General features: G+C 33.2%; 2 protein-coding genes and 1 pseudogene across 3 annotated transcripts; 2 read left to right on the top strand and 1 right to left on the bottom strand.

Annotated features, from left to right (window-relative positions):
- The first annotated feature begins 1,308 nt into the window (after positions 1-1,308).
- On the top strand, positions 1,309-5,054 carry LOC126702416 (protein EMBRYO DEFECTIVE 1674). 2 transcript variants are annotated; one of them, XM_050401113.1, is made up of 5 exons: positions 1,309-1,579; positions 1,654-1,730; positions 2,730-2,874; positions 3,169-3,816; positions 3,979-5,054. In XM_050401113.1, the coding sequence occupies exons 1-4, from the start codon at positions 1,439-1,441 to the stop codon at positions 3,811-3,813; spliced, it is 1,008 nt and encodes a 335-aa protein (XP_050257070.1). In that variant the 5' UTR covers positions 1,309-1,438; the 3' UTR covers positions 3,814-3,816; positions 3,979-5,054. The 2 variants fall into 2 exon arrangements, with proteins under 2 accessions (XP_050257070.1, XP_050257069.1); XM_050401112.1 differs by having other exon boundaries at positions 3,169-5,054.
- A 10,045-nt stretch (positions 5,055-15,099) lies between these two features.
- Positions 15,100-17,651, top strand: LOC126703856 ((S)-8-oxocitronellyl enol synthase CYC2-like; annotated as a pseudogene).
- A 1,694-nt stretch (positions 17,652-19,345) lies between these two features.
- Positions 19,346-22,723, bottom strand: LOC126702499 (uncharacterized). Its single transcript, XM_050401201.1, has 4 exons — positions 22,556-22,723; positions 22,243-22,370; positions 21,112-21,326; positions 19,346-19,847 (listed from the first exon to the last, which is right to left on the bottom strand). The coding sequence occupies exons 2-4, from the start codon at positions 22,330-22,332 to the stop codon at positions 19,547-19,549; spliced, it is 606 nt and encodes a 201-aa protein (XP_050257158.1). The 5' UTR covers positions 22,333-22,370; positions 22,556-22,723; the 3' UTR covers positions 19,346-19,546.
- Between the last annotated feature and the right edge of the window lie 3,359 nt (positions 22,724-26,082).

The following is a 26,082-nucleotide window of genomic DNA, read 5'->3' as shown; positions in this document are numbered from 1 at the left end:
GGGCCCTTAAAACGTCACTATAGGTATGGGGCAATTAACTTAAAAAAAATAATAAAAATAATTTGCGTGGAACTCGAGTTCATGGAGCTCGAGTTCCAAAACGCTGCTATATGGTCTTAAAACATCACTATAGTGCTCCTTAAAACGCCACTATAGCGCTCCAAAATTTTTTTTTTTCCTTAAATTTTCAGTTTGTTATAACTCGATTGTTCAAAAATTGAATTTTAAATTGAAACTCGATTTTTAGAAAGTCAAGTTTCAAAAGATGGACATTTCCCTAATTAGTTTGGGAATTGGGGCAAAACGCTGGATTTTTTTTAAAAAGGGTAGAGGTCAATTTTCTCCCTCAATTCACATGATGAGTATAGACAATGTTTAAAAAATAAATAAAACTAAAATAATGACATTAATATTAATTTTGTAGCTAAATTTTGTCCTATCAACTTATGACGTTCGCTTCTGATGATAGCATTGTGCATGGGTAGACTAGCAATGGGATGCATGTGATACAGTCTCGAATTAATTGTAGACATTTAAGCTTAACATAGCATTGTGCATGTTTAGACTCAATTCATATGATGAGTATAGACAATGTTTAAAAAAAAAAATTAAAAAAAGAAAAACTAAACTGATGACATTAATATCAATTTTGTAGCTAAACTTTGTCCTATTAACCTATGACGTCTGCTTCTAAAGATAGCTCTTTATCATCAAACCAAGATACCAATTAGTTTTTAGTGTAGGCAATGGTTGAATTCTAGATCTTTTATACAATCATCAGAAATTTTACCAATTGAGTTAACTAGAACCCAGTTGTTCTATCAATTAGGACATTTTTCCCACCATAGAACCCAATCCCCTCTCTTCTTTCAGCCTAATTCCCGCTATTCAACACCCACATCATCAAACTATACTCCTCCAATAATCTCAGCAATGAACAAAATTTCTCTCTAACTTAGTTGGAAGAAAAACTCTTCAAATTTCTCATATATTTCTTTTTTTGTTATAAATTTTGAAAATCTAACCGTTAAATTTTTATGTTCTTATATTTTTAACATACATATCAAATTTCGTTCAAATAAGATATTTTTTCATTATTTGATCAATAAAATTATTTTTTATATATATTTTTAGATCATAAAAATTTAAAATTTTAACATTTATTTGATAACATCCAATTAATCTTTGATCTCCAAAGTATATAAAAAATATAATAAGAAACTATAATCCAACTATTAGATTTTTTTAATTTACAACTAATATAAAAATAGATAAATTTAAAATTTAAAATTTAAAACGTTTCTCTAAGATCAGCAACTATCCCCGCCACCGTATCAAAATTAACTCTTCAAAATAAATACCCAAGTCCAACCCGGTTGCCCATACCGATATGTGGGTATCCAACTAGTCCGCCATTCTGCAATCGCAGTCACAGGCAATGGTGAATACAAGATCAAACTCGGTCTCTGCTAAAGCTCCAGACCCAAATGAATCACCAAAACCGGAAATAAAGTATGAGAACCCCACGATATCCCGAACCCGCACCACCTCCGTCGTCTCTTCCTCACTCTTCAAATTTGTAAGTATCTTTGCTTTTTTGTTTTTGTTTTTGTTTTTGTTTTTTGTTTTTTGGGCTTAAAATTTGTTGTGCAGGTTTTACTGAATGATTGGTGGCTGGAGAAGCCTGCTAATGGCAAGGGTTTAGCTGTTGGAGGGTTTGCTTCTTTAGAGTAAGAGGGCTTTTCACTTTTCACTTTTTACTTTACTCTTTTTTTTTTTTTTTTTCCCAATGCTATCTTTGTGCGATATTTGAAAAAATTTGAGAGAAATGAAGAGAACCCAGATGGGATTTGGATGTTGTTTAAGTTTTTAGAGTAGATGTAGTTTAATTATGGATTTTTATAAATAAATAAATAAATAAAAACTCTCATCATTCCCTGTGAGAAAATGACATTTTTTTATGGATTATTAGGGAGGAGCAAGAGGGCTATCTGTTTTATATGAATGTTCTTTAGTAAAATCAATTGGGAAATTTTTTTTTTGTTGTTTCTTTTTTGATTTTATGATTCTTTGTTCCCTTAGAGATGTTTTATGTGATGGGTTCCAATTAATTAGTCTGATGGTTGAATAAGATATTCAAGGTTCAAGAGCCTATATCAAAAACTGATTAGTGTCTTGGTCTCATGATAAAAAATACAATTATCAAAAGCGGACACTATCGGTTGAAACTCTTTCATAAAAATAAATAAAAAAGTTTTATGTGGGAGAAGGAAATACAATTTGGGTTAGAGTTTATTGGCAATTTTCATCAAAAAAGTAGATATTTTGTTGATACTATAAAATTGAACAGCCCCACAAGAGATTTACACTTAGCATTTGTTTGGATACCAATGAAAAATAAAAATTATTTCACTATTTAGTTTATTTTTACTACTATTTATGGGTTCTACTGCACTTTTTGGTACTATTTATGATCTCATTGTACTATTTCAACTAATTTTTACTTTTATCTACAGTATTTTTAGTAATAATTTTTTAGTTTCGGCAAAATAAGCGGTATTTGTACGGACCCTTAAAAAAAAAAAGAAAAAAAGTTTAATGGATTTCCTTAGCCGATGAATGTTGGCTAATCATATCATAATTGCAAAATTATTGTTATTTTATAGATTGTTGTACAAACAATCCCTTGTTTATTTGATTATTCTTGAATCCTTTGAGTTCCTTTACAGGAGAGTAGGAACAAGAATTTTTCGCTCTGCTGCAATTTCCAAGAGACATGATACCGTCACCCTTGAGACAGCAGATGGCATCAGCATTACAATCTGTAATTTCATAAATAGTTCTCGAACGCATCAAAATGGCTTTGATTTGGAGGTATGTAATGCCTTGTTGTTACATTACTGGCTGCATGATATGACTTTCATCTTGGGTATAATTACTGTTTGAAAATTGAGCATGACTCAAGTGAGATGAAGACCTACTTGGACTAGTATTATAGGCTGGTATGAAAGGTTTAATAAGTAAAAATGGAACCATGCTATTAAGAGTTGGACAGTAATTTTTTTTTTCCCCGTTGGCTATATATCTGTATTATTATTTATGTCTGTAAATGTTCTTGCTAACATGTTCTTTTAACATAAGTTCAAATTCTTAATTCTGATGTGAAAGGTATGCAATCATTTCCGGTTTGGATTTCCTTATAACTGGGAGGAGTACGCTGTTGGTTGTTCCGGTGACAAACATAGGGCTTCGGCTTCTAATGAGTTCAACATGTCTTCAGGTGACAGTGCAAATAAAAATTTGCCATTTTCTTTCAATGATCTCCCAGTGACCAGAATACGTGATCTCTTACTGCCCTCTTTTGGAGACCCAGAAAATTGTTTGCTAACAAATAGCATTTTCAATGATATACTTGGAAAATCCAAGGGAAAAAATGTGGATTCTAGGTCAGATGAGACCCCAGTTAATCAAAAGAAGACTAAGGTTTATATTAAGTTCGACAATGATAATAGTATTTTGAATTCAAGGGATCTGACAAAAGAAGAACATCAGAAAGCCAGTTGTCATTCTGAGATGGCCACAAATGTCCTTGCCTCAACTAGAGGTGTTTGCACAAGAAGCATGACTAGATTGAAGAATTCTGGGGTGAAACATGAAGTTGTTTCATCAAACTGTCATGGTAAGAGTACAAAAAGTGCTTCAAACGTGAGTCATCCAACCAACTCATTTGGAGAGGATGGTGTAACCTTAGTAACTGCTGTTAAACGTAAAGTAGGAAGACCAAGAAAGAGTCTGAGCTATCTGAACAAATGATCTGTAAGGAAAATTCTTAACCAGTTACTGAGAGCTGTTAGTTGAATTACTTTGCAAAGAATGCTGCAAATGTATAAGAGAATCACACCTACATATCAGTTAGTAATATAATGTTTCAGTTAAGATATCATATTATGTTTTATTTGACTGCTGAGTTTTTTGCAGGAAATACTGCAAGCTGCTTATTTTTATTGTAGACTTCTCTTGAAGTAAGCTATCCTGAATTGTTTAGGCTTTGCCGAGACAAGGAGGTTAGTGTGGCTGAGCTTATGAAGCTTGATAATGGAGTCCTTTTTTGGGATGTAAGTTTCTTTAGGGGTGTGCATACTCGGGAATTAGGGGCACTGGCTGGTTTCATGGATACCATATATAGTGCTTCGGTGAAAGGGTTTGGTGAGGATAAGATGTGTTGGAAACTTGATAGAGAGAAGGGCTTCCTGGTTAAAGACTATTATGGTCTCTTAGTGGGCTCTAATGACTTTTGCTTTCCTTGGAAAAGTATTTGGAAACAGAAGATTCCTTCTTGAGTAGCTTTCTTTGTTTGGACTACTGCTTTGGAGAAGTGCTTAACGATTGACAATTTACGAAAAAGGAAGGTTTGGATATTGGATTGGTGCTACATGTGCAAGTGTAATGGTGAATCGGTTGATCATCTCTTTCTTCATTGTCCGGTTGCAATGGATATGTGGGCTATGGTGTTCGGATTGCTTGGAGTGAGCTGGGTTATGCCGCAATTTGTAGTGGGGCTTTTAGCATGTTGGCAAGGCAGATTTGGTTGTCATCGAAATGGGTATGTATGGTTGATGGTTCCCCATTGCTTATTGTGGTGCCTTTGGAGAGAGAGAAATAGTAGGTGCTTTGAAGATAAGGAGAGATCAATATCAGACTTGAAGCTATTTTTCTTTCGAACTTTAATGGATTGGTTGGCTGCATTGCAGAACCAATCATTTTTATCTTTTCTTGATTTCTTAGATTCTTGTAATTTTTGTTCTTGATTGTTTGACCCCTTGTACCCTCCCTGTGTACTAGGGTGCTTCCCTTTTTGATATCAATAAACTTATTACTTATCAAAAAATTAGTTGTAGGATGGCAAAGACTTGGATGTTAGTCATTTTTTCTAGGATATCTTGAATGGTCTTAAAACTTCATATTTTAGCTCATAGGATGTCATTCTTTGTCATTTCATTGTAAAGGTTTCTATTATCTGGTTGATGAAGTTGTTCACCATTGTTTTGATGGAAGTTCTGTCTTTGCCTTTCGTTTGCAATAATTGGCAAGTGTTGATGTGGACGGGACATGATATTCGTTTTACCAGTTCCCCGTCAGCATTTAAGTCTTCTAAGAAGGAAACACCAACACATTCAGTAATGAACTATGCCCAAAGGGAGGAATAGTAACCTCTTATTATAATTTCCTAAACAAACATTTTGTGTGATTCCAATGTCAAAATTTGTAGCCTATCTAATGGTTTATTAGGTGTTCAAATAGGTGATAAAGTTTGTCAAGACCCTACTTTGTTATATTGATACACCAAAACCCTTCAAAGCAGATGCAGCTCCACAAACACTAGCATTTCTTTTTTCTTGGCCATAGACTAGCTTTCTGTGAAGTCATGAAAAGTAATAATATCTTCAATAGTTCATTTTGTATAAAGTTGAGCAGTTTTTACTGACAAATTTGCTGCCCCTTCAAAGTACTTCGCTATAGAACATATTACAATTTGTACTTAGAATCTCCAATGTGCAACAAAGCCTAGGTCTTTGGTAAATTAGAAGGGCAATTACTGCTAGATTTATGGAATGGTTCAAAATTTTCCTCAAGCCATAATCTGCATGGTCTTTGAGATAGAATACAAAGTTATTTTATTCTAGAAAACTTTTGGCCAATCAAAGATGCATTACAGAATTGGTCCTAGATATGATTGTGAAGGCAGTTCCAGCTGGTATTGAGGCTTATATGAGTCTACTTGTATTACATTATGGTTGATGCTAGAGCTTCTCTTATGTATTGCGAATTGTGGTTATCAATTTCTCCAAGGGTTTAATTTTGTCGATTTTAGAAATAATCAAGAGTGATTATTGATTCATTTGTTAGGGAATTTGAATGTTCTTGGCATGGCTAATTGGTTGCTAAGAAACCAATGGATGATCATTTTTGTAAGTAAATAAGGCTTTAAGAAGAAGAAAATGTAGGGCTTAAATCAAACAAAAACATGTTTGCGTGGAAACCTTCTTTGTCTGAAGAGGGAGAAAAGCACAGGTTCAAGCCAATCGAATAATCTGCTATGTTGTTGAAAATGATTACAAAGGTGTATGTGTTTATGAGAGAGAGAGAGAGAGAGAGAGAGAGGGAGAGGTAAGGAAAGTATTAGAGGGAGATTTAGTGTATAGCAAATCTGTGTTGGAGCTGGTTCTCTTCATCATCCAATAAAGATGTGCGGCGTTTTTATTAGACGTTGTTGAGTCTTGAAAAAAAACACCCTACGGACATAGTACTCCATGCACACGTATGTGTATTAGTGGTCTTCAATAAGAATTCAAATTTGGTAAGGATGAGATGTAAAACTGATATTTAACATCATTTAATAAGAGATTGCCACATCAACTTTTTACATAAAATTCAATTCATCCTACCATACCTAATAACATCTCAATAAATTCTCAATTTGGTTGGATTTATGTATGGGTATTAGAATTGATTGGGTGTGGTTATACTTATTATTAAATATGTGATAAGATGATGTAGCATGTTAAGATTGAAGAGTGCAAACTTGAGTTTTACACTCCATACTTGTAGAATTTAACCTCATAAAAATAAATAAATAAATAAATAAAAACCCTCATCATATGCTAACGTAACATATCTTTAACCATACATGGAATCTAAATGGTGTGTTGTAGTAATTTGACAACACTATGCCTTTCAACAAAAATAACAAAAATAATACATGTCGCAGACCTTATCATAATGGTCCATAGCAGACCCCAAACCCCCTGATACATGCTCCGCAAACGTACTTGAAACATTTTCAAAATTTCCCCCCATTTTTTACACACTCTATATTCAACATTTGAAATAGCAATTGCATCTAGCGTGAATGAGCCCCTCACAAATTCCACAACGCGCTTGGTCAAGGATCCTGCATTTCCAGTCACAATTTATTGAATTTCTACATGAACCATGCCAATGTTGCTTAGTTGCGAACAATTGAGGTCACTCTCACATACAGGAGGCAAGTATTCCCCTGTAAGTGCTATTTCATAAAACAAAAGGAAATATTATATTAGTTTACATTGGAAAATAATTAGAATATACTAAAGTGTTATATATTGATTCCCACAAAATAATTAGCAAACACCTTACAGTGCAAAATTGTTTGACAAAAATACGATCACCTTTGTTTTGAATTGATTTAAAACCATAGCATGGCTACTTGTTAGAGCTATACATATTTATATTTTATAAATCAACTCACCCATTCTCTATTAAAAAATAAATAAATGAACCCACCAACGTTTGTAAGAAGGATGGAGATGATGTATACGAAACAGATGTAACCTACTCTGTCAATGTTTTTCACTATTTTGCACTAATGCCAAATAAGGAAGACTATCACTGCTATTTATAACATAAATTGCTATGTTTCATCCTTAAATCTAACTAGTCACAGAAATAGGCGTAACATTTTAATAAGTTATTCACGGGAAGTTCGAGTTATATATCTAATGTACTCTTAAAAGGTGCTGAAAGCCCAACTGAGACACTTTATTTTTTTTTATTTTTTTTTTTTTTAAATTCATTAGTTTTACTACATTGCGAGAGGGATAAAGCATGGCTCTTTACAATTAGCTATTTTTCTTTAGCCTTATAAATTTCTCAAATATCTTCAAAAGCCACCGATGTGTTTAAGGCCATTCTCATAAGTGGGACGACACCTTTTTTCGGTGGCTTGCTAGCAATATTGTTAATGAGAATTTTCGTTCCCTAAAAATGGAGTATGGAAAAGTCTATAAAATTTTTCAATATTCGGGTATATAAAATTAAGGTAACCTTGCAAAGATGTTGAAGGACAATATCATTGCCCTTCTAATTGACATCATATGCCATTGTCTCCATGACAGACCCAGACTTTAATGTTCCGGACTCCAACTAGTTACACAGTGTCGATATTGTATTTTGTCCGGTCTCGATTTACGCGTCAAAACAAATGTCATTTTCCAAAAAAAAAATTGAAAAAAGGTGCAAAATGCAAGTTTCAAAGCCAAAAAGGGGGTAACAAATAAACACAACATGATTGGATAGTGGATTAAAACACAATATTCAAAAATCCTCTGATAGCAATTAAGACCAAAAACCCAAACAGGGTATGGTCAAAAAGTTGAATCTTAGACCGTCTCGTGGGTCATATTTTTCCCTTCGAAATGATAGTTCATGGGACAAAATCAGAGTTAAAACAAATGAGATATCAACAAAAAACCAAAACCCTAATTAAATATTTCACTTTTTTCATGTAAAATAGGCTGTTTTTAGACCAACTTCACACAAAAAACTATACTGATTGGGCAAGAATTAGAGCAATCCAGATGAACCAGCTTGAAGTATGAGGTCTCTACCATCTCTCATAAAAAGGGCTCGATGATATCTGCCACGGATTGGAAGGAATAAATTTTTTAAGGAAAACGTCACAAAATTTCCTACACTGCATCACCTCCCTTGCAAATGTGATATCTTGACTACTGTAGCTTCAAATCTCACAAAGTTAGAACTTATGAAAACTAGACATCTAGAGATTTCTAGGGATATAAAGTTTGAAGAAAACAGTGCTTGAAAAGGCCTCCAAATAGTCGCACGAAGATCGGACTAGGAACCGGGAAGAAAGACTAAATAGCTTGCTTATGTGGCAAAAATAGGAGGCTATGTGATGGTGCCATCTCTCATAAAAAGGGCTCGATGATATCTACCACGGATTGGAAGGAATAAATTTTTTAAGGAAAACGTCACAAAATTTCCTACACTGCATCACCTCCCTTGCAAATGTGATATCTTGACTACTGTAGCTTCAAATCTCACAAAGTTAGAACTTATGAAAACTAGACATCTAGAGATTTCTAGGGATATAAAGTTTGAAGAAAACAGAGCTCGAAAAGGCCTCCAAATAGTCGCACGAAGATCGGACTAGGAACCGGGAAGAAAGACCAAATAGCTTGCTTATGTGGCAAAAATAGGAGGCTATGTGATGGTGTACCAAAAACCATCACATTGCCGCCAAACACCTTGGGCGGCTATGTGATGGTGTTTTGGTACACCATCACGTAGCCTTCCATTTTCTTGGCTCATCTATAAATAGCCCCCATTTTTTGTAAAAAAAAATATGAAGAAAAAATAGAGTTTTTGGGAGAAAAGAAACAGAAAAATTAGAGAGAAAATTACTAGGAAAAAAAAAAAAAAAACTAGAAAATTCTGAAAAAAATTTCTCTCTCCTCTCTTTAGGAAACCCACCACAAAAATTTAGCCTCTCTCATTTTATTTGTAATCTTTGAGGGTAATGTGTAGGGATGAGATAGTTTTTTTAATAACTATACCCATCCCATTTCTCTCTACTTCTTCCTATGTAAACATCATCCATTTTTATATATATGAAGTTCCATTTATTTACTTTGTTTCTTTACTTTATTGCTTTAAATTTCTAGCACTTTATTTTTATGATTGTGTATAACTATCTCTCTTTTCCTTTATGCTTATATTTATTTGTTGTTGATTGTGATGTTGTTATGTTCCTAGATGGGTATTGAACTATCACCTAGACCTAACATGGGAAGTACCCTTAAGGAGAAGAAGTCCCATTTCTTCTAGGCATCTAGGGACTTTTTATGTTCTTGCTCATATAATGTTGTGGAAGGATGGGAAACCGAGGACCAGAGCATGCAAACCGAGGACAAGAATAAACGAGAAGAGGTCAAGTCAAAAAGGGGCACACCTTGGAAGGTTTTGTCAAGGAATCCTCACAGCAAACATGATAACGCAATTACAAAGCTTGAGAAGATTGGCGTGCCTGAGGAACCCAAGGATATTGATACCTTCCTGGAAGGGACAAGGTCTGGCTATAAAGACCACCAGACACGTGACCGAGGAAAGGAAGGTTTGTCATTGAGTGGATGGAGGAAGGGTACAGATAAAACATCATCACCTCCGTATTCAATGATCTACACTCACTTAGTTGGTTGCATTAATGGTGGAATGACCCCCTGAATAGTGTCATCATAGCTAAGTAATATTTAAAAATGGGTCATTTTGTAAAAACTCCGAAAATGTAGCCCATTTAATTTTTTTTTTTTTTTAATTTCTTCTTTCTTTAAGAAGAAAATGTTTACTTTTACCACGTTGGAAACTTTTTTTTTTTTTTTTTCTAAAATGTGATGAAGGAAATCTTTTGAATGCAAGCAAAGTTTTAAAATGAATATTTTTTTTTCTTCAAATTCATGAGATTTTTGGAACTCAAACTTTTTCTTTTGAAAATAAAACCCATGAGCTCTTTTCTCTTTTAAAAATCTTTTGTGTTCAAAATAATTTTTCCACACCAAAATATTTTCAACATAAGCCTTTTTCTTTGACAAAAAAGTCATGGGAATTTTTCAGTTCAAATCTTTTCAAAAGAAAAACCCATGAATTTTCTTAAATAATAAAAGAGTTTTTCAATCCTCCACTTTTATAAAAATATTTTTCAAAATAAAGTTTTTTCCTCCAAATCTTTTTCTCAAACAAAATCAAGGGATCTTTTAAAAGCTATACTTTTTTTTTTTTCCTAAAAAATAAATCCATAAATCTTTTTAGATTTCCTTTAAAAATGAAGACTTATTTTCAAATCTTTTCTTGTTCAAAAGAAATCTCTTCTTCAAAAAAAAGATGAAAATAGCTTCTTCTTCTTCTTCTTCTTTCCTTTTTTTTTTTCCCCTAAAACTTCCTCTTTTCAAAACAAAATCTTTCTAAAAAATTGTGTTCTTTCCAAATCTTTCTTTTAAAAGAAAATATAATAAGACTAATGTTTTCAAAAAAAAAAAAAAAAAAAAATTCTTTTTCAAACTTGCTCATGCATTGTTATTTAAAACTTTACTTAGGATTGCATATTTAGGGATTTGTGCCTATGGTTCAATTCCATTTCTTTTCTTTGTGACTAATACATTTCCATTGTCATATTTTTTTTACATGTAAAAATGAGAAAACAAGGTGGATGACAACAAGGTGCTTTCCTTCTAACCATCTTCTCTTATTTTTACGTTGTAATTTATCCTTGTATAATATTTAATATTCACATGCTAGTTACGTAGTAAATTAATACTCTAATGTTATTGTATATGTTATTTTTGGGTAAATGTCCTTCACATGTTATTTACGTATATATCTCACATGCTTTGATTGTAAATATTTTTTGAGTTAAATACTCACATGTGTGTGTGTATGTATGTATGTATATATGTATTGGTTGAGCAAAACATTTTCAAAAAATCAAAATGCCAAGTATCCTATTTCTTCACCAAAAGATAATGTTTGAATTAAATTAAAATGAGGTACTATCTTTTGATAGGTGTTGTGGGGTGATTAACACCTTACCCACACGTAACCAAACTTTTGATTTTAAGATCTTTGGTTCAAGACTTTTGCTTTACCTTAATTAATAAACCGTTAAAATTGGTTTGGTTAATTAGATAACTTAAAAAGAATTATACAATAGATGACTAATCACACCAAACACAAAACCAATGGTTGGTGGTGACTCCTAAAATAAAAGTAAGAAAAAGGGACTCAAAAACACACACCTCACCCTAGAAACACAAGCACATAAAGAGTAGCCAATGTGTGATACCCCAAAAGAAATTGGGGAAAAGCCTCGAACTGGCTTCCCCCCCCCCCCCCCCCCTTTAGGGTGTCCACACACAGCTAAGAGAGAGAGCTAGCCTGCTAAGAAAATCAAAGTTGTTGACTTCATTGATGTAGAACAAACAACACAGGCATTCGTGGAGCAGCGAGGGTGTCGGAAAGCACGACGCAAGATCAAGGGGGGCTAGTAAAATTCATCGAGACGATAGTTTCAGAATTGTATGATAGTTGGAGGTTCGAAGGGAAACAGTTTTCTAATCAATACTTGAATGCCAGACAATTATCAAATTAATAAAAACTCGAAGTTTTCTCTATTTTCTCTGGTGGATTCCAAACCTATCTCTACGTGGATACAAGGAACCCCTCATAGATTCAAGGTTTACTATCAGAAACTAACAGTTTGGTTTCAATTCCATCTAAGAAAGGATCATGTGTACTTTCTTATAGTTTCATTGACATCAATCACTGAGGAAAACTCATGGCCACAATATCGCTCTTGTTACTGTTGTTTTAGGAAAATGAAATTAGAGATTATTTTTATGGAATGTATCGACCTAGTTACGAATTTTAATGATTAAATATTTTTGTCTATTGTATTTGAATGGGTTATTTTGTTAATATATATATATTTTTTCATTTTATGTTATTTGGCCTAATCATGTTGTTATTTGAACTCATTTTTACTATTTTTATTTGGACTTTTAATTCTTTTTTTTTAAAATGGTGACCCAATTTAAAATCAATAACAACTAGCCACCTAGGATTTGTTGTAATTTTTTGTGACAATTGTAGACACATTATTTTATACCCCTTATGACTCGAGTCCTCGTTTCCCAATGACAATAACACTAGAAGGTCTAGGGATGATCTAGGGCCTAGCTATGGAAACTCTTTATTCGAAGGATGCTTTTTGGAAAGAGAATAACCTTGCAAAAACCCTAAGGGTGCGTACGCAACCTTAACAGTTGCATACGCAGCTAGTGTTCCATAAATCTCTATAAGACAAGTTTTTATGTAAATCGTGGCAGAGGCAATCCCACATCGCTTGGAATTGCCTCCACCACTTCTCTTTAAATACTATAAAAGGCACCATGACCCTTTTTCCAAAGACACTCAAAATCTACTCCAAAAAAATGATTCAAGATTAGCTTAGTCCAAATAAATCATTTGGATGCCTTCACCCCTTCTTGGCTATGACTTATTTTAGTCCAAAGCCTTCTAGTTAAACTTACTAACCCTCTAGTTATTTTTTATTTTTTATTTTTGTTGATTGGCCGAGGAGAATGATCAAAATCAAGCTCTAAAAGCTTCTTGTGTGAGGTATTTGTTCTTCTTTTTATCTATTCCTTTGTTTGTTTTCATACCTATTTTTCTGCTTTAATACCTTCTTGTCTAGTTTAGATTTTTTGTTTGGTTGATTAGAAAGCGTGTTTGGTTGTCTAGATTAGGTTTATTTGGTGTTTTCTTGCTGTGTTTCACCCTCCGCCCAGTCCACCCTAAGTCAATGCGTATTTCACATGAGCAGAGATCCCAAAACTTGTCGCAAGCGCTTGTGCCCATAGTGGCAACTCCACTAGGGATAGAGAAGTTTGACTCTAGTGTATTCCATTGCTTAATCCTAACAAAGGCTTTTTTAATATGGTTTTTGCACATACTATCACTTGGTTCTTTGTCCCTTTGCCATGGTTGACAATGAGTGAGAAGGTGGAGCCTCCATTTAGGGCCAAGACTTTCCAAAGTTCATCCCACTTACTCACAATCTGTGTCATTGCATATGATAGGCTTTGAGTACACTAAATGTTTGGTCACCAATCCATATGGGATCCATTTAGGCCCAAGGTTGGAATAATGGCTCACCTAGTTGTGAGTGACCTATTGATCTATCCCTTTAGCTTTAAGGAGCTTACCCACACATAGAGAGATCCTAGATCTTATCAAAGGAGGGTACCCTTTATATCTCTTGTTTGTTCAACCACACTTCTTGTGATCACCTAATTCTAAAGGACAAATAAAATATTAAAATTGGGAGGATGACCCAAAAGTTATGGCATACCCTAAGATTTTGGGATGAAAAAAAGAAGAAGTATCTCACACATATGAGGCTTGTCCTAAAGCCCAAAGGTATATATTTACTTGCAAAGTTCATAGGGTCATAGCCCATTTGCTATCATAAGCCTAAATTGGCGCCTTTTTGAAAAAGAAAGTCTTGGGCCTAAGGTAATAAATATGCTATGGGCCTAGCATCCAAGATCCTACAAAGTCAATGAACCTCTCTAGTCTTAGGCCTCTTTGTTGCATGTAAAGCCCAAGATGATGCCTTGAGAGGAAGGTCATAATGTGTTCTAGCTAGACGACTACCAAAAAAAAAAAAAAATCACGAATGAAATGAATGAAAAGTGAAGAGTCCGAAAGTGATGAATGCATTGTTGGCCCGTATTTGAGACAAATGAAAGCCCCTGAGTGTAAGATGAGAGCATATTGTAAATGGACCAAGCCCTATGAAACTATGGGTAAGGCCCATGAGAGGAAATAGAGTGATTTTGTAATTGGGCCTTCATTAAAATGGACTTAAAGATTTTCTTAAGAACATCTAAATAAAAGAAGCTTTTAAGTTGGGACATGTACTTAATATAAAAGGAACTTCTTTTTAGGCACCATTGCATCAATTACATAAAGTAAGCACGTCCCTACCTCAATTTAGGTTTGACAAAGTGACAAAAGACGTTTGACCAAGGTTGACATTACACCTCGAGAAGAAATAGTCACTCCAATTGACATTGCACTCGCAAACAAAATAGCTAAGATGATGGAAGACCAAAACAAGGTACTTCAGAAAATGGAGCTTGCCTCACTAAGTTGGAGGAAGGTAAGCTCAAGAAGCCCATAGTGATGGAAGAAGAGAAGGAGGAGATAAGGGAAAATTGGGATGAAAAGGATAAGGCCGATTATGAGATGAACAAGAAATTTGAGAAGCTCGTTGCAAAAATTGTTTCATGAAAGAAAAGATGGAAAATATGCAATTAGTCTTTTGCAATGCCTAATGGATAGATGATTGTCTTTACAATGTGGGTAGTTGGGGGTCCAAACCCCTATTCCATTGCCTCCTAAGTTCAAGATTTGTAATGTGGAAAAGTTTGATGGTACTAGGGATCCTAAGCAACACGTTACAAGATACATAAGAATAATAGAGATGAAAGGTTTGGATGAAAAGCAAACATTGCATATCTTCCCTTTATCATTAATGGGAGGTGCGTCAAGGTGGTATTATGGTTTGGACCTAAGCAAGACCGAGGTGTGGAATGAGCTAGTAGAATTGTTTGTTGACCAATTCATCTTCAACACAAGATAGATGTTTCCTTAAGGGAATTGGAGACTACAAAGCAAGGGGATGGAGAAACTTTTTTTGAATACATGACAAGGTGGAAGGGGAAGGTCTCCACAATGGTCAATAGGCCAAATGAGAAAGACCAAATCAACAAGATTATCAAAAGCTTGCTTCCTGCATACAATAGTAGGCTTCTATCATCGCCTACTACTTCTTTTTATGCCTTAGAAGACCTTTTGGCTTCATACTCACCATCCAGTGGTGGCGCCACGTTCAGTCCAGGGTGTTCCCAGGAACACCCAGACCTGAAAAAAAAATTATATATATATAATAATTAAATTTTTTTTATTTTTTTACCCTTAAAAAAAAATTAGGAACACCCTCAACCAAAATTAGAAACAAACTCAAATAAAATTTATTTGTTCCACTTTCAAGCAAAAAAAAAAAAAAATTGTAACTGAGCAAGCCCACCATGGAAAAAAAAATCCCAACATCAATCCTAAACAACAGATTACAAACCCAATCTAAAGAAAAAAATAAGGTAAAGCAAACCCACAGATTCTCAAAAAAAAAAAAAAAAAAAAAAAAAAAACCCAATATACGCGATTACAACCTAACCTAAAGAAACCAAAGCAACAAATTCATCAAGTAAAGCAAAACCAGAACAGAGCACATCAACGACAACAACCAACAGACGGCGCCTTCACCTCGAGCAATGCTGCAACATAGCACATCGGGCCTCAAACTTGAGCTCCAGAACCAGAACACATCATGCATCGGAGATCGGTCCGATCGGATTGGAGATCGGTCTTCCTCACCTCGTCGTGCTGCCCGACGGTGCCGCCCCTCAGCCTCAGGCCTCTCTACTCCCTCAACCTCAAGGTATTTCATCTTTTTCTCTCTTTAGTCTTTTACATATACGAGTTAATAGGTTAATGGGTATGGGTTTCTCTTTTAGACTCTCCGTCTCTCTCTCTCTTTATCTGAAGACTGAAAGCAATTTAAGCAAATGAGAGTCTCTCTCTCTCTCTCTTTGAGACTTTATTTGAGACTTTATCTGATTGCTTAGCTTTACCTTATTACTTTATTAATATTTGCCCATGTTTTTTTGACTTTATTTGTTGGTGTTGGTGTTGGTGAGATACAATTAATTTTCTTTTAGTGTATTGTGATTTGTGATTGTGAATTTTTCTAATTGGCTCTTGTGATTGGGGGCCATGGGGCTTATCTGTTGAGTGGGGGGTGGATGGGGGCATGGGGTCGGGGTGAGATATTTGAATTGGGGGAAGTAAATGCACATGGGATGTGTGCTAGTGCAACTAATAAACAATAATTTAATTTACCAATAATTAATTGGGGGAAGCAAGTAATAAACAATAATTAATAATTTAATTAACCAATACATTATAAAAGACAAACAAATTAATTATGTTAGGCTAAACAACAATTAATAATTTTATAATTAATGAAACAACAATATAACAAATTATAGTTTATAAAAGACAAACAAATTAATGAAACAACTAAACAACAATAATTAATAATTTTATTAATATTTCAAATAAACTTATAGTTTATTGTTTATTCTTTTGCTAGAATTATGGACAAATATTTGATAAGAAAACCACGTAGAAAGCAATTATAAACTTTATGTATTTGCGTGTTTTTTGATTGTTGTTGTTGTCAATATACAAAATTTTCTTTTTATTAGATTGTGTAATTTATGTTTGTTGAGAAACACCTTGAAAAAAATTCCTGGAGACACCACTGTCACCATCCCTCTCTTTCTCAATGCACCGCTCTTCTATTATAATTGGAGTGTCTTCAAGGAGCTTCTATAATGTTTGGATTGAGCTTATTTTTGCTGAAACTGAAAACTGAAACTGAAAACACTGTAGCAAAATAATTTTTAAATGTGTGAATAGTATTGTGGGACCCATTTTTAATAAAAAAGTTGCTGAAAAGTGGAATGTGTGGGTCCGTGAACAGTGCATCCGTGCATTGTTCACAGTTGACTTGTTCATATTATGCGGCTGCAAAAAAAAAAAATATATATATATATATATATCAGAAAACGCAGACGCTGGATTCATTCGAATCCAAACGGGCACAATATCTTTCTGACTTTATTTGTGTACGCTACATTTTGTCACTATGAAGCCTTGCCCTTTAAATATCCAGGTACAAAATACATGTGGGAGCATTTCTGCGACGTGTCAAATGCGCGTGTGCTAGCAGAGCAACAACTTTGGGTTGCAATTACGGATGGTGCTAATAATCATGCCTTCAACTGCACCAACGGTGATGTTTTTACGTGGAAGAGCTTATGGAAGGTGCTTTGTGAGGTGTTTGATGTTGATTTTGTGTCATTTGATGATAATGAAAAGTTTGATTGGGTTGGGATGATGAAGGAGAAAGGAAGGGTGTGGGATGAGATTGTTGAAAAGTATGGTCTCTATAAGACCAACATGGAGGAGATTGTTTCTATTGAGGTAGTTGATGCTATTTTGCATTTTGGTTTTCAACTTGTTAGTAGCATGAACAAGAGTCTTGAGTTTGTATTTTGGGATATGCCAATACATTAAAGAGTATTGGTATGTGGGTGGGGCAATATAGAGGCATGAAAATAATACCTTAATTACAAAATCAGGAATATTGGTAATGTTATTTTTTTTTTCTCTTGAGGAATGGAACCAATAATTAAATAGAATAATGTGTTAGGTTCAAGTTCCGCTTAGTGTAATATTCTAATAATGTTACATCATCCAAAAATGAAATGAAATAATGCTAGCTATTATTAATTTTCTATAATATTGTTTGATGCTTTGCTTTTCTTGAGAAATGCTAGGTTTCACTTAAATGTACTCTATAGAAAATGCAGTCCTGTTGGTATTGTGTTGCCTTAAGCATAGCACTGCATGTGCAACACAAGAAAACATGTGCATTGAGACTAGGCTTATTGTAATTGAGTTGTTAGTTGTTAGTTTAAAAGGCATGTTACTGATTCGAGAATCTGTTTGGTAGTCAGAAGTTAGGCCCCATAATTGAGTAAAATAGTAAAAGAATATTTTCTCTGTTCCTGTATCTTCTAATGATTTTCTCTCTTTTTATTATTACTGTAAGATCAAACCAAAACCTAACCCATCTATGAAGTATTTTGTAAATGAATACTTGGCCAAAGGTAAAACTAAATCAATGGGTGATGTTAACTGCAAATTATGTAATGCTGCCCCTGAAAACATTTTACATGTTCTTAGTCCTCTTATTTTTTACAGGAAAAACCCATGTTAGAAAAATAATGTCGATTTGGATTCAATTTGTCACGATGTATCTAACAACTAGAATTCATCTGTAAAGTGCAAACTTGAATAGCACAACCTCAGAGTTTCCTTAGATAAGTTTGTTGTCACTGTCAGTTAGGCTATGACACTTATATGTGGGTGGAATTAGGTTTTGGGGTTTACTGTAAAAGGCAACCTGCTAGAGTAAGAGTAAGCTGTGAGAGATACAAAGGGCTGAGAGTTAAACGGGATAGTTTCCATGTTAGCAACAGTTAACCTGTTCCATGTATACATGGGACTGAAATTAAGCACCTACAAATATGGTAATACCACCAAATGCAGAACAACTTGTCATGATGGTTGTGCAAAAGCCTACTATTGTCACAATCCGAGAAAAACACTAGCTACAATGTAATATAATATATCCAAAGTACTAGTCATACTACAAGTAGGGCTCATTGTAGTCATTTATATAGCTCATATCGAGTTAATACACACCTAGTGTGGGACTCAATCTAATCTAAACCATTCTGATTATCACCATCTCCTCTACTTTAATTCATGACACCCTCGTCAGGACTCTTGTTGGAAAATAATAGCGTCATTGCTCAAGAAGTTTTACACTATGGAAAACAAGAAAGGAAGCTTGGAAGGGTATTGACTGAAGCTGGGCATGCAAAAAGCATAGTCTAGAATGGCCATTTATCCTCCAAAGTTTTTTTTAAGTGTTGTGGATTTCCAAAGAGATGGATCAGGTGGGTAGAGCAAGGTGTCAGAACATAAACAAGATTCAGGAGACTATTAAGCTGGGAATTACTGAGGATCACTACATATATATTAAACCCCTAAACTTAAAATAAATAAACCGAGCACCAAGCTAAGAGTGCACCACAATCAGAGAAAAGGTATTGTCTTAAGATGGATGATCTCCACGACCTCTCTGACCAGCCAATTTCCAATGCCACTAAAATGAACAATAATAAGCTGAAGCCCTCCAAATTGGAATCAGTTGCTTAAGAAAGCAGAGAATTCAAACAATTGAGAAAACATGAGAAGAAACAATAAAGATTCCACTTTGTAACAATTGCATGTTCTACAAAGTAAAACCCAATCCACAATTGAAGAGAGAGCATAAAAAAGAGTAGAACCATCGTGATTATTATTTACAATCAAACTGCAATCCCATTAATTTGTTCAATGACACTGATAGTTATATATGTAGGAAATGGCGAAGCCTCGGTTACACAATACTTTAGACACTGCCCTTTGCAGGTAAAGATGCATTATAATCACCTACGAAAACCTGACCTTGTTCACCTTCACCATCCTTTCCTGTTTCATCAAAGTAGTCCTCTCGAGCATTGGCAGCTAACATAAGGCAAACCAACCAGAAGAGGGATGAATCAAGGGATAAAAAGGCACCACCACCAAGGAGGCCAGTCTTGGCAGTAGGGCATTCAGTATCGAGACTGCTATACACATTGCGCACTTGGTGAATCTGCTCTGTGATTGTTGGCCATAACAGCAGTGCTGCAGCTAATCCCGTAGTAAACCTGTGTAATTTCACAAAAGAACCGAAGATTAGAATGAGATAAACGCAGTCAAGTAGAAATCAGTTTCATAGAAAACGAACTTGGTCGCTCTAAATGAAACTGCTCCCAACTGCTATCTAAATTTTTACTATCATAATGATCAGAATACATATGGGTTGTACACACGCATTGCATGTCCACCACTAGTTGCTAGTAAAATTGGTGGGTTTACTTGAACAAAGGAAATATTAAGCAATGAGGTTTACTGGATTTGAGGTACAAGTAATTTAAAAAGAAAAGAAAAACTGAAACCAAAAAAAAAAAAAAATTGTACATGCGAAAAAGACTGCCAACACAAGGCCACTGCAGTTTAGATTTTCCAATGGTTTGATGAAATCAGTGAACAAGCCGTGTGGCTGTTTGATTAGTCTAACCATCATGTCTGGTATGTTCTCATAATATTGAATCTAATGGCAGTATAATTCACCTTTTCTATTGTATAATTTTCATATTTAAAAAGAGTATATATACCTCCAAAAATGAGAAAGTTTCCCTAAGATTTCAAACATTTCAAACAAATCCAGACCTTTTTTGAATTGGTAAGTTACTCACACATCCAAATAAATCTTGAACCAACTGCCATACTCTCTACTGTATTCTTATAGGGGAGAGAGTTCCATTTAAATTAGTGCTTATTGGCCAAACAAAACCAGATTTACTTGCAAGAAGCTTGTGTCCAAACTAAAATGGAAAGCAGTAAGAAAGGGGCAAAGCTGGTCCTCTCATTTAACCTAGAATTAGTCATTTGGCATGCCTTCCCCATAGACTGGCAGTTACAGGCTACATAGATATTTATTAACTTCCATAACCTGCTTTTGTCTATATAATAACAAAGCCTACAATCATTGTTTATTGAAAGTTTAAAACTGATACCAAATGGGCAGGCTTTCTTTTTCTTTTTTCTTTTTTATAAATGTGCTGGCTTAATTAAATGGCCATAAACATCCATGTACATATTGAAAAAATAACTAATGTCCCGGTTACTTGGTTTGCTTTATTTCAAAGATATGCCGCTAGTGTACTTCATTTTGACACATCCAACACCAGATTTCCATTTAGAGAAGGTTTCAACTTTCAACGCAAAACGCCTTCACTTAAGTCTACTGGAAAATTGGCTGTGTACACGTGTGCGTATGCAAGCATGTGTATACGTATGTAAAGGATGACAAATCAGCATTATAAGAGGAAATTATGGGAGAATAAGAATTTAGGAAAGTATGCTTACAAAGCAATGTTGAAGAATACAACAAAACTAGTGCTTCTAAACAAAGCACCCTGAGGAACAGATTTTCCTTTGTAAGGGTAGAACAGAGACAAATACCCAGCCACAGTGGTTGCAATGAGAAATGCAACAGACAAATACCCCAAAACGACAGTTGGATCTGATGGATACTTGCAGGTAACAGAACTTTTCCCTATAATCTGAGTTCCAGTTGCTGGCTGAAGAAACCAGAGAACAAAATAAAGAATTTAGACAGTAACCAGGAGACAACCATTAAAAGAATGGAGAACAAATATAGAGATAGCATTCAGTATAGTTAGCTACTAAGTGCTCCATTGCTTGCAACCCTTCAAAATGTAAAAAAAAGTGAAAAATAAATAAATAAAGAGGACTAAAGGGGCTAGAAAATAAGAATTGTTAAAATTAAAATAACAGTAAAAGGGAATTAAAAGCGCACAAATGCCTTGTAGCTGTAGAAAGATCATAAAACCAATGCAATGGAACAAACTTAGGTTCAATTCCTTATATTTCATACCTTAGATTCTCCAATTAAAGTCAATCACACGGTTGTATTAACTCTTTTTTCAAGAAAAATAAATTCAAAATGTACTTTATTAATCAATGCAACAACATGATTGAATTTAATTGGAGAACCTACAGCACAAATCCTAAGGAACCGTACCAAAGTTTTGTCCATCATAAAAATGTCATCTATGTTCAGAAATTGGACATTTATATAAATTCTATTGAATCAAGTGTCAACAACAACAAAAAACCTTAAATCCCAAAAATTTTGGGGTCGACTATGGATCCTCAGCAAGATTAGTTAGGGCCGGCCACATGTATTCTTTTCCTCAATTCTATTCTATCAGAAATCATAACCTCTGTTACTTCCTTAATCAAATCAAGTGTCTAGAATTATTTTTTTTTTTTTTAAATCAATCATTTTGCGAAAATAATTAACTAACTAGTAGCAGTGGTTGCAGGAATGAGGGAATCATATCAGAAGACTAGAAATATTTCTACTTAAGTACTAATTGATACAATACGAAGATGAAAAACTAAATCTTGCAAATAGTGGTGATTTAGTAAATCCTTGTATAAATAGAATTTTACATTTTACTAATTTGTTACCTTCTTATTCTCAGCAACAACTCCAAGTATAAAGGAGATCACACCACAAGTTGCAACTGTCAGAGACATTAGTTTCATAGTAACAGCCATTGTAGCTTTTTGCCCCCAACACAACAAACTTCAATTTACTGCACCAAAACATGAATAACCATAAACCCATTCAATGAGTCCCAAACATTTTAACAACCAAACAAAACTAAAATAAAAGGGATCGGACTAAAACAACATCGGAATTAACAAAATATAGAAAGAAGAAACATATAGTATATTTGTATTGCATAAAAAAGATGTTATTTGGGTAAGTGGGCAAGACCTGAATGGAAGAGGAGGAGAGCTCGTAATTGATTCAGAGGCAAATGGGTCTGAAGAGAGCAATAATTGAAGAGATGGGTTGCTCACTGTGTCTCTTTCTACCGCTCTATTTTGTGTTATGAGAGTCCAGAGACAGAGAGTGTATAAATATAAATGCACGTACAGTCCACGGAGTCACCTAAATAACTTAAACAGTCAAACTCATACCATTAATTAATGGAAAAATGGTGGTATAGCTAACAATAGCTCACACCATCTACTATGAGAGAAAGTATCCTGTGAGATAATGGGCCCATGCGCCGTCTCACCCAAATTTTTTTCCTACTAGGAGTAGTAAAAATCACATCTAAATGTATCATTAGCTTTTTCCTTTATCATTCTCAGAGCCTCACCTACCGTACCCCTTTTTTTTTTGGGTACGGTAGAATTATCCCTCACTTTACTGCATTGGAGTCGTGATAAAATTTGTGACACATAAGTTATTTGTAGATTATCTTGATTTCAATGCATAAAGTTTCTAAATTAATGTGGTAATATGTAATTTATGGATTTTAAAATATAATAAATGAATTTGGTGATGGCTTCAACTACTTAATAAATAAACTTTTTTTACCACCATGCACCTTTAGTATGGTGGTCACTTCACAAATATAAATGCTTATGAGGTGTTGGGAGCAAGGATCAAGGTTCAAGTCACCAAAAGGAAGTTTCATACACAAATACACTTAAATTAAGTTAAAGTAGAAATTATATCTCGTATAAAATAAATAAATAAACTTTTTTTTAATGAGAAAGTAATAAAATCAAAATGTATATAATAAAATTTATAATATTTTTTTCAGTACTCTTAATTAATTATTATGCTTCATTTGTTTCCTATAATGCAAATAAATATTTCTAAATATCAATATATTAATTTTTAAATTATAAAAACAAATGGAGCAAAACGTATAAAATATGTACACATAAAAATATATCTTTTTTCAAATAAAAAAAAATGGTTGCCACCACAAAACTAAGTCAAGAAAATATTTGCTATTGTTTTATTCACATGAAATCAATAACATTTCTTATTATTATATATAATTCATGGATGAAAATTTCCATTAACAAAAAATAGATCTACATGAGAAAAATATACATATTATAGTTTTTTAATTTGTTGGGTTATATAGGAAACAAACTATTCAAAATCTAACCACAAAAATAAAGTAAAAAAAAAAAAGAAAAAAAAAAGACTAGTTTAAGAGTTTAACACCCCCCCCCCCCCCAAAAAAAAAAAAAAAAAAAGGAACGAACTCAATGATCGCTCAACAACAAAACAATTTGATCAACTATTGATATCAAAAGAAAGAGAGACTTGAATGCAGAAAGATATTATCATTTACATAATTTTTTGGTGATTTAAAGTTTATTTGTGGTGATCTCATGAGAATGTAAAGTATCAGAGAATATTTTTCACTGATTTCCATTCTATTAAACTTGTATATTAAGATACAATAGAATTTCAACTTATAATGTATACTTCATGATAATTGCTCTTTTTTTTAGACTAAGATACTAATTAATTTTTTATGTAAATAGAATTCAAATCATAAATTTCTAATTTGAGAGGTAAGAGACTTAACTAGAACCCACACCTGCCAACTCAAGATAGTTTTTGTTTTAAATTGATTATTTAATACGCATCTAAATCATTTAATATTCACATGGAATGTAGTGTCCGCAGAAGTCAAAAGGAGTGCTTCTTTTGGATCTATTTGACTATAAAAGTGTAATTATTATCCCACATTCTTTGTACACGCACTATCACATGGGCTAAAATATTGTTTTCAAAACAAGATTTCAATTAAAATTATAAAATCTTGTTTGTTTTTTACAATTTCACAATTTAAAAACACGAATTTAAAGGAAGTGTGAAATAGCAAGTGTGTAAGGACATCTTACTTTGTTAAAACTGGTTTTCCATGGTCTTGTATCATTGAAGTAAAGTTGTGAGTTATCTTAGTAAAAACCGGATATTACCACACATGATAAAGTAATGTTGAATACTTGAAGTTGAACCTAATGTTTTCATTATTAGAATTAGCTTGTAATTCCATACATATACATGGAAATACTTAAAAGATACACATTAAAATGCATAGTATAATAATTTTACATATATAATTTAAATATTATTAATAGTCTTTTCTTTTTTTAAAAACTCTTTAAAAACTCTTGTAAGAATGTTATTAAATAGAAAATGTAAATTGTCCATTTTTTTAAATATTTTTATGTTCATTAATTCTAAATTCTTTGGTTTTTGTACACAATAACTCACTTGAATGGATATTTATGATATGGTCCCACATTTAATTCCAAAATTAAAAAATAAAACTCTCTCTAAAAATAAATAATTTAGGACACATGACGCAAAATTGGACTTCAATCGTAGAATCTAATTGGATTTTCTCTAAATTTTACATATATCTATACCATAATTTAAGGGGTTTTCCTTATTTGGATTCTTCATTTTTTTAGTTCAAAAATACCCCTATACCCTTATGTTTAAGTAAAGACAAAACTAATGGACAATTCGGTAAAAAAAAAAACTCTAACTCCCACTAAAACATTGCCTAAAAAATAGGACCGCTCTACTGTTAATTTTCAAATTGTTTTATTCACTTATAAATTAGATTTTCAAAATAAAAACAAAGAGTTTTTTTTTTTTTTTTTTGCTAAAAAAAAAGCCTCATCTCGTGCGCGAAGTGCGTGTGATGAGGCTAGTGTGTGTGTATATATATATAATTTTTGTGCCAAATGAATTGATTTTAGTTATAAACAAATAAAAATAAAATAAAGCTCATAAATATAAAATCGTTCAAACTCTCTCTTTTTCTAATTTTATATATAGTGTTAGATATATGATTATGTTTTTTATGATTTATTTATATTGGACTCCTCGTTTTCTACTCTAAATTAAACTCATTTGGCATAAAAAATTTATAAAAAAAAAAAATCGATTAGATGGAACACGTGTCATAAAATTAAATTCTAATTGAAATCCAATTTTTACACTGAACTAATTAACTTGGTTCAAAATTTTAAAAACTTTGATTAGATGGGGCATGTGACACAAAATTAGACTCTAATTGAATTCCAATTTAAAATCTAATTGGATTTTCTCTCAGTTTTACTTATTAATATATACTGTATATATATATATAGATGACTTATAAACTTGAATTATTTTTAGTTCTACAAAAAAAAAAAAAAACAAAAAAATCATAAATATAAAATCATTCAAAAATTATGTTTTTTTATGGTTTACTTATACTAGACTCCTCGTTTTTTACACTAAATTAACTCATTTGGTTCAAAAATTTAGATTAAATGGGACACATGTTGCAAAATTAAACTCTAAGTGAAATCCAATTTTTACATTGAATTAACTTACTTGGCACAAAAATTTAAAAACTTAAATTAGATGGGACACGTAGTGCAAAATTAAACTTTAATTGAATTCCAATTTGAAATCTAATTGAA

Source organism: Quercus robur, chromosome 10, assembly GCF_932294415.1.
Source record: "Quercus robur chromosome 10, dhQueRobu3.1, whole genome shotgun sequence".
NCBI classification, from domain to species: domain Eukaryota; kingdom Viridiplantae; phylum Streptophyta; class Magnoliopsida; order Fagales; family Fagaceae; genus Quercus; species Quercus robur.
This window is presented reverse-complemented; position numbering and strand designations above follow the sequence as displayed.

What these genes read in the sequence shown, in the direction of transcription:
- LOC126702416 (XM_050401113.1), top strand. Translation starts at nt 1,439, where the DNA reads ATGGTGAATACAAGATCAAACTCGGTCTCTGCTAAAGCTCCAGACCCA. An exon ending in CTTCCTCACTCTTCAAATTT is followed by an intron (nt 1,580 to 1,653) that starts GTAAGTATCTTT and finishes TTTGTTGTGCAG; the next exon opens with GTTTTACTGAATGATTGGTG. An exon ending in GGAGGGTTTGCTTCTTTAGA is followed by an intron (nt 1,731 to 2,729) that starts GTAAGAGGGCTT and finishes GTTCCTTTACAG; the next exon opens with GAGAGTAGGAACAAGAATTT.
- LOC126702499 (XM_050401201.1), bottom strand. Translation starts at nt 22,332, where the DNA reads ATGGCTGTTACTATGAAACTAATGTCTCTGACAGTTGCAACTTGTGGT. An exon ending in TTGTTGCTGAGAATAAGAAG is followed by an intron (nt 21,327 to 22,242) that starts GTAACAAATTAG and finishes TGGTTTCTTCAG; the next exon opens with CCAGCAACTGGAACTCAGAT. An exon ending in GTATTCTTCAACATTGCTTT is followed by an intron (nt 19,848 to 21,111) that starts GTAAGCATACTT and finishes GAAATTACACAG; the next exon opens with GTTTACTACGGGATTAGCTG.